The 18,615-nt window shown below is 38.9% G+C and overlaps 1 protein-coding gene across 1 annotated transcript; it reads right to left on the bottom strand.

The window, feature by feature from the left end:
• Positions 1-3,287: 3,287 nt before the first annotated feature.
• SRP54 (signal recognition particle 54) lies at positions 3,288-18,471 on the bottom strand. The gene is made up of 16 exons (XM_085061886.1): positions 18,276-18,471; positions 14,886-14,994; positions 13,402-13,493; positions 12,731-12,815; positions 12,057-12,161; positions 10,381-10,447; positions 10,246-10,303; positions 9,399-9,549; positions 8,368-8,516; positions 6,908-7,008; positions 6,714-6,800; positions 6,230-6,303; positions 5,875-5,983; positions 4,937-5,107; positions 4,388-4,483; positions 3,288-3,751 (listed from the first exon to the last, which is right to left on the bottom strand). The coding sequence occupies exons 2-16, from the start codon at positions 14,961-14,963 to the stop codon at positions 3,660-3,662; spliced, it is 1,515 nt and encodes a 504-aa protein (XP_084918012.1). The 5' UTR covers positions 14,964-14,994; positions 18,276-18,471; the 3' UTR covers positions 3,288-3,659.
• Positions 18,472-18,615: the final 144 nt, after the last annotated feature.

The following is an 18,615-nucleotide window of genomic DNA, read 5'->3' on the forward strand; positions in this document are numbered from 1 at the left end:
CTCAGGGGATCACCCAGCCTGAGCAGAGGACAAGGCTGACCCCAGCAAAAGGTACACTGGTAAATGCCAACTACCAGTGAAAACAGCTGCAGGTGGAACCACTTGAAACATTCTTCTTATGGTATTGAGGACGGAGTAGTTTGGGTTTTGGTTATTTTTGATGGAACCAATAGCTGTAACATGCACTTATATGATAGCAAGAGCCATCTTTCAATCCTGCATCATTAAGAATAGTTTCCAAAAAATTACACTCTGTGGCACATAAGGGCTTTTAGACACTGTCGTAGTCATACTATCAAAGCATTATCCACAGCTCATGACAAAAGCCCCGGTAAAGTACAGGTGCATCAGACTTACAGTTATACTGCCATAAGGCAGAAAATGTTCCCTTGTGAAAAGGGCTGACATACAGTGTATGATTACAGAAACATGTGAATGAACGGTTAGAGTATTATTTTAGACAGTTCTGGGCTGAACATCTGCTCAAAGTACTACAACAAACATATATCCCTTAAAGTTGCAAATAAACAAAAATAATGTTAGGATACATAAATATTTCTTATCCCCACTAGAGTATACATTCTGTTTAGTAAGGACTGGTTGGAAAAGCGTGACAGCTCCTCAAGAACAGCATTAAATCATCAACCAACCAACTTGCTTTCCTTTGCCTCTACTGTGACAATAGCCGCTATAGAGTCATAGTGCACTTAATCTTTCACCTCTCAGAACAATTGGCATTTACAACTTAGACAAGTTTAATAAATTTAGCAAATCAGTATTAAAAGTCCTATGAAAAGGTAAAGAGAGTTAACAGATAAACCCAGAATTACTTGTGTGTGCCAATAGTTAATGGTTCAGCTTCCATCACACAGCTGTCTATTGACCATCGTAACAGTTTCCCCTTAGGCTGCTCAGCAGCAGACTGAGCTCAAACAGCTGAGACAAAAGTCTGTCTGACAGCAGCAACAGCTTTCAGCAAGATATGCACAGGAAGACACACCTTAGTCTTATAACTATTTCCAGCAGATTTTGCTTGACTCCAGCTCTTCAAGGTTGTTGTATGCCAAAGAAAACTTTGCTCCAGACTTTTAGAGATCCTGTAGGGTACAAAAACCCTAATGCAAGAAAATTATGCTGGAGTGTTGTGACACAATTGCCAGGAGTGCTTTATTTGCATCAAGCTATGAGAGGCCGTGTAAATCACCAGTTCTTAGACATGTGCTCCTGTACAGCTGAACTCTTGTTCTGAGTGCTTCCATCACAAATGTATTTTTTTTTCCAGACTTGAAATCCTCAGGCAATTTTTCTATAAGCAGGTTACAAAGTATTTTCTACTTGGCTGCTAAGGTAAGAGCAATATACACTTTGTTCATTCCAGCATGTATCTTAGAAATAACAACTGACATACACTCTCAAGGAACTGGATTCTCAACTTGCTCTTGCCTCTGCCAACACTCAGCTAGTGACAGCCCTCTTCCTGCAAAAGGCTGCAGTTTTAGTACTTTGGAAACGTAAAAGTTAAAACTAAATGTAGGCCACGAGCTGAAAATAGAGTTAATTGTTGGTAACTTGACGGTCCTGACAGTACTTGACTGTAACCCTGGCTGAGCCTATCCTGGAGCACAGTGCTTCACTGTTCATCCTCAATATCCCTATTCATGTTTGATTTTCATCAAAAGCATTAACCATCCACTCTCCCCTATGGACTGCATTTTAAACCAAGATTTGATACTCTTTTCTGCATGGTTTTGCAGATTGCATTGGTTTATACTGCCCAGGAACTGAAAATACTATTAAAAAAAAAAAAAAAAAGGTTTTAGTAAGCACATCACTTCAGTAGCTGAGGACAGCTCCCCTTCAAGCTGGTGATATGCAAGGACTCGTTCTTTTGTTATATTTAAAATACAAAGATTCAACTTAACTGATCATTTTACAGATTAATGCTATGCATAAAATGCAGTGCATTTAAGTAGATGGCATACTTGAAGATTTTTCAGCATCCTCCATATATTGAACACATATCACTGACCAAGTAGCAGATAGTTTCACATTATAAACTACATTACAGCATACCTTACATTTTATTAGTGCAAGAATATAATCTCCAATATATGATATTCCCTGTTAGCTGCCACTGTCTCAGAGAACTGGCTGACAGAGAGACCTCCTTGTTTTAATTACTGCATTTAACTTTTATCTGGACACCAGCAATAGGTGTCCATTTACAAATCAAGCACTCTGCATATAAAAACTCATATGATACAGCCTCTGTGGTGGTGCACCGCACCCCCGCCTCCTTTCCAGGCTGCACTGTGATCCAAGAAATACTTGTTAGGCCTTGTCCTTGAAAACAGCACCTGGGCTCAGTTCTTTCTGAGCTTATCAAAGGCACTCTGCTCCCAGGAACTACTAACAAGCTTCTGTTTTTCTCAGGATCAGCCCTGGAAAATATTTTTCTGGCCTGAATGGCATAACATTCTTGTTCTTACACTTTCAACGAAAGTGTTGGCACAAACTGTGGCCAGGATGAAACATTGTTATGACTAAAGCCCACTGTCTTGCAACCCTATAAACAGCAGTCCAAAATGGGGTCCTCTGAGCTCTCCTGGACCACAGCAGGCCTGCAATTAGAAATTTCCCTCAAAGTGGGACACTTGTCCAAGCCAGCAAACCCTCAGGTTTGCTATATGTGGAGGGATACCCTCACTCCTCCACACCCAATCCTTCTCCTGGCAGGAGATACAAAAGCATACAAAGTGAGTATTTTCACTGACCTCTGAGGGAGATTTTTTTCCACAGATACCTTATCTTGTACTGACTATTTGTCATTGTGCATAGCCCTTGCACATATGCTATAGCAAATCTAGAAGTTATACCTACAATTTAGGCTAATGCCGTTGTTATTTCTCTGTTAATTGTTAAGGTTAAGCTATAAATTAAGGTATTAGTTAAGTTAAAGTATTGTTAAGTTTAAGTGTGAAGCTTTAGGCCACATTCCTTTTCATCCTTGTCTACACTGCCTTTACACACACAAACATACCTAGTTAGTTTTCAATTAATTTCTGTTGTGATTGCCTGAATTTTGTTTCGTTTTGTTGTTATCTTCTTTCCCCTGTTGTACCTTAGTTGTCCTTTATAAGTAGAGTTCAGGTACTGAACTATTCTTATAGCATCTCTGCCAACATGAGTTACAACAGTCTTTAGAAACAAATCTAACTAAGGAAATAATCTCATTACATACTGATAAAGGACAGTTAAAAGGAACTGAAGAAAAACAGGCCATTCCCTTGTTTATAACCACTTAAATTTTATTTTACAGTATATTTGTGAGATTTTATGTTACTATAACCAAAGATCAGGTTTGTTTACAAATATAATGGCTGCCATTTGATGTAAACGATTAAAAAGTGTCTCTAAATATTAAAATTTTACATCATGATTTTGTTTTATTAAATTGAATTACTTTTTGTGCCATCAGTTATTAGTGGAGAGGAACTAATTTAAGCAAAAATAGTTTTCAGAAATTAGATGTAGAAACTGAGAAGCCTGGATAAGATTTCAAAAGACCACCCTCTCATCACTGTAAAAAGGAAGAAAGCAAATTCATTCACTGAAGTTGCAACAAAGAGTCAACCAAGTCCATTTATATTAAGGCTTCTTTACATATTATTGAATCCCATCATGCCTTTCATATTCCCAGCAGCACCTTGTTGAAATTGTCTCATCATTGACTGCAAACCTGCCATGCCACCTGCAGAAAATAGGAGAGAACATGAATGTATTAATTAACTCTGAAGCACAGCCCTCTTGCTTGAGGCATCATTACTATACACACACTATTCCAGTAATATACAAATGCAGAAGCCCGAGACTGTTAAACTAAGTTTAAACAGCTATTGAAGATAAAGAACGTAGTAATTAAAGAAAGGTCTGCAAAACACCAGGCTTTAAAGTAGGTTTTAAGATTACTTGTGCATTAAGAACTAAACAAAAGAAAAAACCTTGATGGAATGACTATTATCAATTAGTAAGGCTAAGGTATGGGAATCCTTATTTAAACCTGCTCTTGTCCAATTTAATTACTTGAGGCAAATCCTAGAAGTCTAGGAAGATTTGTTTTAGTGCAGACATCCTTCAAATCATCATTATTCCCAGACACCATTCCAACTGCTCATTTTGAGAGCTGAATCCAAATGAAAATACTAGATTAAGCACTAAGTGCAAAGCATTTGGACTAAACTTTTTGATTCTTGTTAGAAAATCCTAGAAATATTTAATACTCATATATAATGTAGATAGTTTCACACCCCCTTCCTCAATTCTATATTTCAAATGCTCCACCATAACTGGCAGTCCTCTCTTGAAGCTATAAAAAGTCAGCACATACCCATATGATGAAGAACTCTTGGATCCATCATCTTTGCCATCTGCTGGTTCAGTTTGGCCAACTGAGATGGGTTTACATTCTTGGACATATCACCACCTCAATGAAAAGAGCAATCATAAGAAAGTGGATTAACAAATCAGGCTAGAAATAAAATAAACCCAAATTTTACCTCCTAATTCTAGATTCAAATCTATGAGTCCATTATCTGAAATTACGACATCAGCCACTTTAAAAGTCCTTTTATGATCAACAAAATCCTGCATTCCACATAACGGACTGAGGTGTTACTATTGTAGTAGTAACCAAGTCTACATTGACAGAAATACAGTAGCTTTCCTTGATAAGTTACACATCAGTGTCATGAAGCACAGTGCAGCTCTTGCCAGTTACACAAAGAACTTTCAAACATCACGAAAATGAGTGAGCCACAACTCACTTTCTCCTCTCCCTAATCAATGTTTTCACACTTCTCTGTGTTCACACACCAAGTGACCTCTGAGTTAATAAATTTTAGAGTGGGTTTTTGGTGTTGGTTTGGGTTTTCTTTACCTTTGAAAAGCCCTTTGATGCCTCCCATCTTTTTCACCATCTGTGCAAACTTAGTGTATTGGGTCAAAAGCTCCTGAACATCTCTGGTAGAAACACCTGAGCCTCTTGCTACTCTTTGGATTCTTCCTGGCTGCTTACTGAAAACTTTGGCACCATCTGTACTGTCAAGTTCTGCAATTAGAGTATCGAAAAGAAAAACCCATTGAGTTAATGACATTAAAAACTGTTACAATTGATAGCAAACCTGTTCTCATTGCTGAGAATTTAGTTTTGAGCTACAGAACAAAAACCTAGTTTTAGAAGTAACAATGCAAAATTTTATATAAATAATTGAAACATAATACTGTAGAAAGTAATACTAAAAAGCTGTTATCTTCATATGTTAATCACCATGACAGAAAAAAAAAAAACCTGTGTGAATAAATTATACTCTCAGCATACTTGGTTTTAAGCCATGTCAATGGGTTTGGCACAAGGGTAAGAGCATACTACTGCAGGAGTTATGGGTGGATTAGAAACAATACTTGGAATTCCAGAGACAAGCTGTATCACCAAGTAAATTTGAGGGTGGGTAGGAAAAAAGACAGCAATGCCAGAATAAAGATTAACATAGCTTTTTAATTTGCAAATATGGCAATAGTAATTTATGAATACTTACAGTATGAAAAATAAAAATACACGAATTTCTAATAGAATGCTTCAAAGTCCTACCTACTCTACACAAGACAGAGCAGCAACAGGCAAAGTATCTCTAAATACTTAGATTTATTAAGACATTTGGAGACACATGTACTCCTCACCACTTCCAAGAATGTTAAATACTTCCTGTCATTTTCTGTCATTGTATACGCTGCAGTATGTCTTTGTTTCCAGAAAGATCTCTCTAAATAAGCTTGTTCAACAACGAAGAAAAAAATAGTAGGGGAAATTTGTTTTACCTTGATCATTCATACTGTCCATTATTGTCATCAGTTTCTTTAGCCTTGCCATTGATTCCTGTTCATTGCCTTTACTCATGAAGTCAGTTCCAAAACCAGGAATCATGCCCTTGTTTTAAGAATGGAAAACAAACACTATGTCAGAATAGGCAAAGCCAACTTTTATCAAACAGTCAGAAATTTAGACACCAACTATTAGTTCTGTAGTTACATACTGCAGTAGGCAAATAATTTCACCTTTTTGAAAAACATGTAGCACAGATTATAACACAAATTTCAATGAAGAGTTTTAAGTTTACAGAAGTTTGTCACATGTCAATGGAAAACTGATAAAATTGTTTTGGGGATAACTAACCAAGATCTGACTGAATGGTCCCATTTTCATGATGTTTTGGAATTGTTCATACATATCTCTTAATGTAAATTGACCTGAAACACAACAACGAAAGAAAAGTTAGCAGAAGTCACACTAGCATTTTGGTATTACTCTCCTTTTTCCATTATTCTTCATATTTATAAGGTAAATACTATACTGCATAGGTAAGTGGATAAATAAACCTCTTCACTACTAGTATGGCTAAGCAGTTTCAGATGGCACATGCTGAAGCATTAAGCTAGTTATTCTGCAGTTATAGTCTGACAGACTTACCACTTGAAAAACAGAACTCAATTTACTTGGCTGCTACATTTACTATTACATTTACTATTACATGTGCACATGAACAAGTTGTTTGTGTCTACACACAACGCAAATTAACGCAGTGGTCTCTGTCACAGAGAACCTGCCATGATCAGGTCACAGTAATGCAGCTGCTATTCAGGCCTTGGGATTAACTTACCATGTTTTAGCTTTTCTATGAGGGCTTCATTATCATCCAGCTTTAACTCATTTACTTTATCTATCAATCCTTCAATATCACCCATACCTGGAAAAAAGAAAACAGCTCTGAAATTAGCATTAAAAAGATTACACTTTGACTTTCCATTATCCAATTCAAAGCGTCTTTTAAATACAGTTGTATATAGCACATACCAAGCAGCTTGCTGATGAAAGGCTGTGTTTTAAAGGGTTCAAAGTCATCTATGTGCTCGCCAGTTCCAATAAAAATAATAGGACTCTTTGTGGCAGCAACTCTGCAATGAAATATATTTTATGAAATGGCCTCTCAAGAACCATCCGTCTTTTGTACCATTTATTAACATGATCAGTTAGGTATCATCAATACTATGCATTCGCTCTAAAGCATCTTAGTCCTCAAACCATTAATGAAAAAACATCCAGCATTTGGATGTTTAGCTGAGAGTAGTTAAAAAGATTTTTCTCTAGTTAGTACTTTATAAAATACAAACACTGTTTGAAAAAATCATCAGCAGAAATAGAAGTTGCTTATTTTCATTGTTGAGTTTAAGAAACTTGAGAGGAAAGAAAAATAAAATAATCTCCAGTTTATCCTACTACTGGGATATTACTGATACATATACTGATACTAATGATAATACTGGCAGATGACAGGCATTGATTACAATTTTTTCAAGGTACCTCATACAAAAGACAATCTCATTTTCAACACAGGAAAAAGCTCAGACATAAGAATACTCAGAACTTTCCCACCACATTGGTACTAGCTTTTAGATGAAACTCAGCTTCCAGTCCACAGACAGTACAAACACAGCAGACTTGAGGCCTACAAACACATGACAACTAGAACAAGTGCAAAATGAAAATACCAAAAGCTTTAGTCTTCCAACATTACGCTATAAATAAAGCAAAATACATATGGCAGCTAAAGAACTTTAACTTCAGATCAAAGACAGGCAATGATTTAGTAAGTCAGTGTCAGTTAATTTTGACTGTTTTGACAAATCATCTCAAATCCATACAAGCTGTATCATTGAAAGGCAGCTGGAACAATCATGTAAGGCTGCAGATAAAATGCAACATTTCCAAGTCAATACTCTGCCAAGCTACAGCACATAGGAAGTCCAACAAGAATGGAATTTGAGTAAGTATGACTGCAGACAACTTTTCCCTAAAGTTTCTGGACACTGCCAATCCAGAAATCTGATTTGCAATGCAGTTTTAAGGTCAGTAGATATGATCAGGTACAGTTTTTCCCCTTTTGGAAAAAACTCTAGGGATACAAAACTCATCACGCTAGTCATATCTATTGAGCCCAAATTTTATCTTTTTGGAAATATGCCTGATACACAATATGCAATGAATATTGCATGATGCTGATTCAGAAGACAGAAGTCTGATCTGTGACAATACACACTACTGCATTGAAAATACATCATATTGTCTGATTCTGACTTTAATAATCAACGGGTGATCCCACCCACCAGAAGAAGGGCAAGAACCTGAGTGTGACCGTGACTGACTTAGATTCTGTGCAGTGTGACAGTGACACTTTCACAGAACAGGTTTCTGTGAGACACTAGCACATTTCATGGCTGGCCAGATGTTGGACACTATTATACCACAGTACTTACGCACTAAGAGCTCCACCTCCTTTTGCATGTCCATCAAGCTTAGTAACAATAACAGAAGCTACATCTACTTTATCTTTGAAAGCTTTAGCTTGAGCTTCACAAGCTTGGCCAATGGAAGCATCCATCACATAAACAATGTTATCTGGTTGCTAGGAGAAATGAGATACACAAAATAATCATTTCCTGCTTTCCTAAACAATGTTCAAGCACTATCTTCTGTAGCAGAGCTTACTGCAATAATAGTATATCAGAGCTGTATTGTAAGAGTTTGAAACAGGACCACTGTTTTATGAACAGTATTATCTAAGGACTATTTAAAAAATTCTGATGCTGTATTACTACATGATTTATCTACAACACGAAACATTACAATTTAATAGTTTTGTGGTTATTAGTTAGGTTTCAAGTGATTTTAGACAGTATCTTGAGCCAATAAGCTAATTAGTATCTACAAGCAATTGATAGCTAACATCTTCCATTTGGTTTTACATTAAGATATTTAAGACATCCATTTCTCTAGGAATAATTAGCCATTAGCAGGAATTGTGTGGGAAGTGTCATATTGTCATGCAAGACCACAGAATCAAACAAATAGCCAGACTTCTTAAACCCATAGAAACACCAGCTTCATTTACATATCAAAACTGTTAAAAGTTATCCAATCATTTTCTCTGTTTCAGTGCAATTATTTGAGACAATCACAGAAAGTTTAGTATTCACAGTTACAGGAAACCAGATCAGACTGGTTGTTTTATCTAGTTTTTCAATGCAAAGACCCTGAAAAGGAAAAGTTAAAGAAGGAATGGAAGTCTAGTTATATGCAAGCATACTGGAACAGAAGAATAGAAGAATTAAAACTGATAAAAAACTAACAAGCACTGGTCATTCAGCCCTTGCTTATTGGTATGTGTTTGCAATTTCTAATATAATCCAAGAGTTAAAGCAAAATGCACACAGAACATCAAGACAAAGATGAGTCAATTGTCATCAAATGACTATGACAAGTTACTGTACTTCTCAAAACTACTCACTATGGCATTAGCAACTTGTAACATCTCTTCAAACAAAGAGTCTTCTTGTTTGTGTCGTCCACTTGTATCGACAATGATTATTTCAAAGTTTTCATTCTTAAATTTCTCAACACCTTCCGAGGCAATAATTACAGGATCCATTTCTGTATAACTGGTGAAAAAGAGAAACAAAGAAACTAATTCAGAATTTCATCACTGGACTATAAATCTGTTAACTATAAATCTATCTGGATTTCAATAGGATTTCAATTCCTCTTATGTCAAGAAAAAACTGGTTAAATATATGCCTTCCTAAGCCATTTACCCTTACTGCTCAGTGAACCAAAGAGCAAAGACTGAAGTCTGTCTCACTTGCTGGAGGCTGCACTAAGTTCTGCTACACCTTCCCTTAAATAAGATTTATCTGACCATCTAGACAATTCACCTCCAGTGAAGCTTAGGGGAAAGTTATTTACTGCTTTATAAAAGCCATTTTAGGTTCACCTCTGCCTCTCTTTGGTAATAAAAATTAAGCATGCAAAAATAATATCCTTTGATCTATGAGATATCTCCTGAAAATCTGACCATGTCTGATAAAAGTCTATGATCTGCTATACACTGAGAAAGCACTATAGGGAATTATTCCTGGGCATCTGATCTCTTCTTACACTGTCCTACATGGTACTCCTGCCAGCATACTGAACTGGGCAGAATTTTCATCTGATCAGAGCAAGTATTACTCAGAATATATTACTGAAATGTAAGTAATTAGTCAACACTAGATGGGGCTTAGTGCAAAATGTTCGATAAGGAACAATACATCATTGGAGTTGAATTGCTCTCTAAAGTGATTCTGAATGATGCTTACCTCCCATAAAAGGGAATTCTTGCTTTTGTGGCATTCTGCTTTAACTGGTCAAAAGCACCTGTAAGACAGGTATAGTCAAGGGACTATTTAAGAAAATCTGCAAGTATTATAGAGAATCATTAAAGTCTGTGTTACCTGCTCTGTATGTATCTGCACATATTAAACAGGTCTTCCAGCCCTTCCTCTGATAGAAGTATGCTAACTGTGAAATGAAAGCCAAAACAAATAGTTACACCAAAGTCCCACTGACATGACACTTCTAACAGCTTGCAAGTCACACACAGAGGACACAAAGTCAAGCCCTTCTGTAACTGAGGCCACAGAGTAAGACTGTACACTGTTAGCATGGCCATTATATAGAAAAATATGTAATAAAGTTATTAATGGCAAGATGAAAACACCTGCTTGAGACTGCTTCTGATTTCAATTTCCTGAGCTAGGAATGACTACAAATAATTTAAGTTCCCATTTTACTAATTCCTGAATTCTTCTTACTTTTAATACTGCAGATTGGACTAGTATGTAGAAACTACCCAAAGCAGTAAGTACTTCAATATCAAGTACCATAATGGCTACAGCTTGTTCAGCTCTGTGTTTCTGTACTTCCAGAGGAACAAAGATATTTCCATTGAAAGGACATGTTTTAAAGCGGTGGACAGAATCCTTAACTTTCTAACAACACTCAGCTTCACCAGTACAATGTACATTCACAAAACACTTGACTGACCAAAGACAAACTTCCAAAATAAAGTTCACCTACAGAAACACTAAGAAAGTCTTCAGAAACCAGAGCAGGCTACATTGAAAATATCACTATGTATGAATCTCAAAAGCAGATGACAAAAAATCCCAAAGATGAATCTTTTTTTCCACAGGATAATTTCTCCTCACAACTTATCAAGCTCTTCCTAGGGGTGAATGAGGAGCCAGTCAAGAGCTTCTGGGTTAATATAAAAGGGCGGATTAGTGAGAGTGATGTTGTGGGTGTTTGCTACAAGCCACCTGATCAGAAGGAGCAAGTGGATGAGGCCTCCTATGGGCAGCCTGAAGCAGCCCTGAAGTCAGAGGCCCTGGTTCTGTTGGGGGACTTTAACCACCCTGACAACTGCTGGAAAAGCAACATAGTGAAGCACCAACAGTCCAGGAGGTTGCTAGAGAGCACAGATGACAACTTCCTCTCACAGGTAATAGATGATCCTACAAGGAATGATGTGCTCTTTGACCTCATACTAACAAACAGGGAGGTCTTGCTGGAGATGTGAAGATATGTTGATTCAGAGCATTCTTTTTTTAGACTTAAAAAAATGCAAATGTAAATTTCCTCAATGAAGCTGAGGCTGGAAGAGGTTTCACATCACCCACTTAACTGAGGAATCTAATACAAAGGCCAAATTCCACTGGTTTTCCTAAACACGTAATGGAACAAGCATCCATTCTTAGTACTAGTCTTACACCTAGAAAGTGAACTACAATGCTGTGGTTTAATTCCACTAAGTACAAGGACAAATAGAAAGACTCTCTTATCCATATATAGTATTGTTTCATGAAGAGTTAAACATTTCTGAAGGAAGTCCTACAGCCATAAATTACTCCAAAAGAATATTACTTTGAAGATACTTTTGCAGAGGGGTTTCTGAGATGAGATGTATCTCTACATTGTAGTGAGTGAGCACTTTCCTACTAACAGCAACAGCACAGATCACAAGCCAATCCTACCTAAGTAGGGCAAGGACCACTAGCTTCCCCAAGTTAAAAAAAAAAGAAAAAACACAAAAACCCTAAAAACCACACAGAGATTCATTGCATGTTACCTTTGAACAAGTTGTTGTTTTACCACTTCCTTGCAAACCAACAAACATTATAATATTCTGTTTTCCTTTGGTAGGTGTCCATGCCTTGACTCCAGGATCTACAAGCTAAAGAACAGAGTAACCTATGTAGCAGAACCAAATTTCAAAAGCACAGAACAGTTGGTGTCACAGTCATGCTAGGTGCCTGGTTTCATATTCAATAGAGCAAAACAGTTTTTGCACATTCTTATTTTCATTTGGCTTAGATTCTTGCTGATTTGCAGTGAACTGCAACAGCTCATGCAAGATATCTATAGTATATAATGTTCTGCATAACAATTCTGTAACAGTAACAGTGTTAATTTCTTTTTAACACCAAGCACAGTCAGGAGGGCCTGTATATATGGCACAAGGGTAACAACCAACACAGAAAGGTGACATCCACCACTTGTCTTTACATTTCAATTGAAGAACAAGAACAATTGAACTTAAAGCTTAAACCAAAGTTAGTTTGAGAAGTGCCCAGGATGTAGTTTCAATTAGAATATTCCTGTTTGCAATAGTAAGAACCCTCACAGCAGAAAGTGTAACTACAGGTACCACACAACCACCTAAAAGCATGGCTTGCTACTGCACTACTTCCAAGCCCAGACTGTACAAGGAAAGTGATGCAATGCAGAATTTTGAAGTCCTACCTTAACAAGCTCCTTAAAGACTGCATGCTGGATCATTTTTCTTTTGTTAAGGCCAGATGCCATTTCTTCAAGATCAATTGCAGACCTGAGTTTAAGAAAACCATGAAACACTAGCTTAACTTAAAGCATCACTTAAATCTAGTAATAAAAGTTTTTGCAACGGCTACAGCACCCCAATTTGTTCTGAGTTTTTAGATGGGATGCACTTAAGAAGTGACATGCACTGGAGACATTCTTATGCAGAGTACAAAACCAGGTTTCTAAAATGCATCTTTCAGACTTGCATTTACTTGAATGACACATCTGAAAATAGGCAAGGTAACAGTGCTAGTCACATACACAGATCTATTTATAGCCAGCACAGAACATGTGAAGATGATGTGTCTAGGAAGTAATGAAGAACTTGTTTATCAGACAACTCAACTGATGACAGCAACAGATTTTTGAAACAAGCCTGTAGCAGCAATAAATGGCTGAATTTGACCAAAGGTTCTTTTGATGAAACTGGCTAAACATTTAGTTCAAAGTTATTTTCCTGTTAAAAGTAAACTGTGTGTCTAAGAAAAAAACAAACCATCATATAAAGTCACAAATTAATTATTCTTTTAAAACCTCAAATTACAACTTTTACAAATGTCAAAAGTTAAATGCATTTTGATTATTTCACTTACTTGACATTTTCTCTGAGCTGCTTCACAAGTTTGATATTAACATCAGCTTCCAATAATGCTGTACATACTTCTTTTAACATAGCATTTAAAACCTTTGGAGTATAAAAGAAAAATTAGAAAAATTGTTTTACAAGACACAGATGACCTAGGCCACTATTAGGTCAAAATAGGAACGTGAAAGTCAATTTATGATTTAACCATGGCTTTCACAAATTAAATGCATATAGCCCTATCATTAAATCGGCTGCTACAAAAAAAAAGTCCGTGCATTTGTTCCTACATAAATACAATTTAAATCTGGAAGGGTAATACCGAAAGAGAAGAGTTCTCAATTGTAACAATGGCTCACTATATAACACTAACACAAAACACTTCCTACTGTGTTATGGCCAACAGCTCATATGGCACCAAGACTTCCTAAACTTCCCTATGGGTACTCCTGCAAAAAAATCTTGTATCGCAACATCATTTCTGTAAATTCCAATATTCCTTAGCTGCAAGATGGACACCCTGTATCTGCATTTTCAGAAACTGGACTGCTGCTCTGATGTATGTCTTTTAGGCAAGCCTGTGCCTCAACTAGAAACCCTGCTTATTCTGAGTTTTCAAAGTCTTGAACAGAAAGATTTTTCAGAAAGTAACACCTGCATAAATGGAGTCATTTGCATATCTTGAGGTCATGCAAGATAAAAGTTCTCATTGCTGAAAAAAATTTATTTGGCTGTATTTGGTTCAGTTAAGGATTTTCTGTCTCCCAGCTGAAGATACATTAAAACTTTTTCTCCATGCACAAGTTCTAACCCTACAGCTCTCAATGAATCTACTTTTCAGTTACTTTAAGCCACCTGTCCTTCTACCTGAAAAGTTTCAGCAAATTATGTACTCAGAGACACTTTTAAACCATCACATTAGTAGTTTTACATCTTGCTTTGCATACCTATAACAGAACACACCTTGTTATAATTTCAAATTTTTTATTAGAAAAAATACAGACCATACCAAGCCAAACTTCCAGAACCACACACTGGCTTGAATATAAAGGCAGCAAACGCAACAAATTCCTCACATTTCAGACAGCAAAGCTTACATTGAAAGCTGTTTGTTCTTCAGCCTAGTACACGTCTCCCCAGTCTGCCTGTGCACACACACCTAAATCAGAGCAGGCACCTACTTGCCATCCAAACTAAGGTACACACTGCCTCCCTCCAGCATTACCTCCACAGAACTAGTCTCCCTTAAGGAGAGCCAGGCTCAAAGAGCCTTTGACCATGGGACCACTATGTCTGAGGTAATGACCCATGACAAATCTAGTTCTAAGTTCTGGCAGTACTCTCAGGGTTAAAAGCTCTAGTAGAAATTTTACTTGAAGGAAAAAAAAAAATATTGCGAGAACATCAGCCTACTTCAAGCTTCTCCTGAGCCTTTGAGAACTTTTTTCCAGGACTTTTCAAGTGTTAGTGCCATCACATTTGTACACTACATACCTCTTCATTGATAATCGTAGCATTGCTCAGTGAGCGCAATGCTGAAGTTATTTTTCTTCCAAGATCTGCCAGAACCATTTTGGCGGCTTCAAGAACGACTCAGAAGGATCTGGAAAACAATCAAAAAACCAAATATTAAACTAGTTGAAGCTATGCCTTTGCAAATTAATTACTCCAGTAACTTCTGGGCAAGAATCCTGCTTTGCATTCCTGAAAGTACACAAGTTTTACTTCTTAAAGTTATTTTTAGGAAATATTGGCCTGACATTAATTTTAGGCTATCCTGATGGCCTACTTAAAAATAGACACCACACTTCAATTAGGAAGGATTTCACTGTGTAGAATAAATGTGCATTGAATTCACCATGAAAAAAACCAGTCCAGATAGACTTCCAGAAAAAATGCTAACTGCTTTTTATCCTCTTTTCAGCAACATGCTACATGACAGAATAAAACCAAGCAAAATAGTCTAGAAACTCTGCATCCTGCAAAGACAGCATGACCCAAACCAAAATATTTTGCTAGCAAAATTCAACCTTATTTATCAGTTGCATTTTATCCAGCTTCCTCTAAATCAGACTGAATTTCCCATTCCAGTCACCCTACAAACATACTTGTACTTTAATAAGCAAAATTCACATTGTAGTTGTAATGGCACTATTGGAGAAACAGACTGTTTTTGTTCACTAGAAACACAAATATCATATATAAACCTAAAGCATATCATAACTTACAGTTAGAAAACCATATAAAGTTGATTTCTGAAGGGTACCATTCTAGTCAACATGCTAAACCACTCCACCCCCTATACAAGATGGCAAGATACTCAGGAGAACACATGGTAGAATCAGCAATCTAAAATTCTGAATAAGGGCAAACCAAAACTTGTCTGAAGAGCAAAAATTTGCAACACCACAGCTACTGCTGAAATGGAGCACTTCAAATAGTTCTTGTTTATCTTCCACTTTGAGTGTTGCTTTCTTGTATTCGACTGAAACTACTCCCTTGCTGATAGCCAAAATCAGAATCTCACATTTGAGCTCCCCCTTTCAGAACTGAAAGCCAAGTTCCAATAATGGGAGCCTCTGTAATCAAAACAGATGAGAGTTTTAAAGATTTTTGAGACTTCCTCCCTGCCTCAAATGAGAAGAAAACAAAGAAGAAAGGCCAGTCTATTTATTGAAGTGAAGGATGCACCACTAACTACATTCTGATTTTATTTAAGAGAGAGGGCTCCAACGTGGCTAAGAAAGCAGCTCAATGTACACACACACACACAGATTTACCAGCTGCACAAATGACAAAAAGCAAGGTTTAAAATGTGCTTATAAATAATAAAAGATATATTCCAAAAGAGCTAAAACAAGGCACCCATGTAAATCACACAAGTAAATACATTGACTCATTTTAGATTTAATGTACACTGAATGTACAAGCAATGATATCCATTACCATGCCACATCAATATTAATTAAAAAATTAGTCAGTGCTTCCTAAGGAACTCTGCCTGTAGAGTATTTGCAGACCAGTACACTAACAGATATGGATGTCCATCTTCTTACATCGCTGAAAGGGGACTTCTGCTTTGTTATCTGAAGTGGTAAAACTCCAAGGTTTCCTTACAAGGCATACGAGTCACATTATTGCAGAATAATTCTGAAAAAACCTTATCATAAATAGGCTCCACCAAAGGGTCTCAGCAAAACAGATGTTCAAAATGTTTTCCAGGTCATTTTCTCTGACAATCACAATGTGAAACAATAAACAAAACTCACCTTTAAAAACAGCATTGCAACTGAGTAAGCTTTGAGGTGCTAAAACGGCAACCAATTATAAAACTTAACTGTAATACTTGGGTGTATCAGCTAAGAAACTGGATAGGATGACAAGTCATGTGAATGCCCAATAGTTAAAATTAGTTTCCAAATTTCTACAGATCTCCAAATACAGAAGGTTAAAATTATGTCCCAGTAAACGAATGTTTCCTCTGCAGAATTCCAAAAGCTTCTTCTGACAGCCTTACAATAGGAATAACTCAAATCCTTTGCTAAGGAGATGAGTTAAAGCATTTTCATATAAACTGCTCTCACTAGCACATTAAGAAATCATAAGCCATCAGAATTTCTAAGGGCTGCTGAGTATAGAAATTAATAGAACTTTGCACACAGTCCATCCAAGTCGAGCCACACTCCAGACAAAAAGACATGTAAGATGTTTTAGCAGGTAGCCAGCTTGGGTTGGCAGATAGCCAGAAGGGCATTAGCAGCAACTGCACTGCAGAATGTGTATGTGCTGAGCAGCCGTACTTGTGGAGAGTTTAGCTGGAATGCAGCACCCCACAAACACACAGCGCAGGGTTAAGCCCAGCAGAGCCCCGCAGGACACAGCCAGGCTGCCTCGACAGGACTCGTGCTGAGCCAAGCCACAAGCTCTACGATGCGCCCCTGCACCAGCAGCAGCCTGGACACCTCCACACTGAGCTCCCAGGTCATCGTGCTACTACAGTCCCAAGACCTCTGCGCTTCAGCCATAAACGGGCATTTCAGGAATAAGCGGGCAGCAGAAATAGTGGGTGTTTTACTATGCCATAGCAAACCAGCAGTGAAGCGATTCTGAACAGACAGACTGCCCATCCCTACCCACCCGCCCAGCATAAACCTCCAACCAAATCTGTCTAGCTAAACTAGCAACACTGATGTAGGCGATTTTGAAACGATTATAGGTTTAACAGGTAACAGCTGTTTAAACAGCTGTTTTAAAAGATAAAAGCCGTTTTAAGAGATAAACAAAAGGGACACTTATAACTTCTACAATATGTACACATACTTGGATTAAGATTATCTGCAAGTGTAACACTGTGACAGAGAAGCGGCTTTCACAGGTGGGAATGCCGTGAGCTACTGCAGCTACGCTCAACCTCAACGTACGAGTTTCTGTACCTTCTAAAATTACCCGGCTGACAACGAGAAGGCGCCCCCGAGGCAGCAGCAGCGAACGGCTGTCGCGCTTACGGCCCAACGCCCTCGTTCTCACGGGGAAAGAGATAAAGGCAGAGCTTGGGATACGTGCCCGGCCGCTGACTTTCCCCCGGTCACCCGGGGCTGGCCACGGACAGCTGCCGGACACCGGCTGGACGAGTCCCGTCCCGGTGCTGTGGACAGCGGGGACTGGGTCCGGGAGGCCCGGGACTGCTCCGGAGAACTGAGGGCCTTGCCCGGCCCGGGCCGCCGCAGCACAGAGCGCCGCCCGTCCCCGGGCTCGGCAGCCCCCGGTGCCTTAGCCTTCCCCGCCGGGGCTGGGCCGGGGGCCCCTCCGCGCCAGGGGAAACCGCCGCGGGTCACGGTTCCCCTTACGGAGCAGCTGCAGCGGCAGCTCACCGAGAGCACTCACCGGGAGCGCGGTGCGGGGCCCGCGGGCGGAGCCGTGCCCAACCCGGCCCAGCCCGCCGGGGCGAGGCCGCCCAGCGAGACGCCGCTGGCAGAGCAAGGAGCCGCGGCCGCCGCCGACCAGGGAAACGTCAGCACTGGCCGTCGCCCCGCAGGCCCCGGCTGGCTTCCGTTTCCGGGAGGCGCGCGGGCCCGCGGCGCCGTTAAGGTCGCTCCACGTAAACGTCCCGCCCGCACCCGGCGCAGCGCCGACGGGACTGGGGCCGCGCCGCCTTAAGGGCGGGCGAGAGGCGCGGCGGCGGGCGGGGCCGGTGGCGGGGTGGGCAGAACTGCTCCCCCGCGGC

The sequence above is a fragment of the Lichenostomus cassidix genome, chromosome 5 (assembly GCF_008360975.1).
Source record: "Lichenostomus cassidix isolate B80296 chromosome 5, HeHo_3.0, whole genome shotgun sequence".
Lineage (NCBI taxonomy): Eukaryota > Metazoa > Chordata > Aves > Passeriformes > Meliphagidae > Lichenostomus > Lichenostomus cassidix.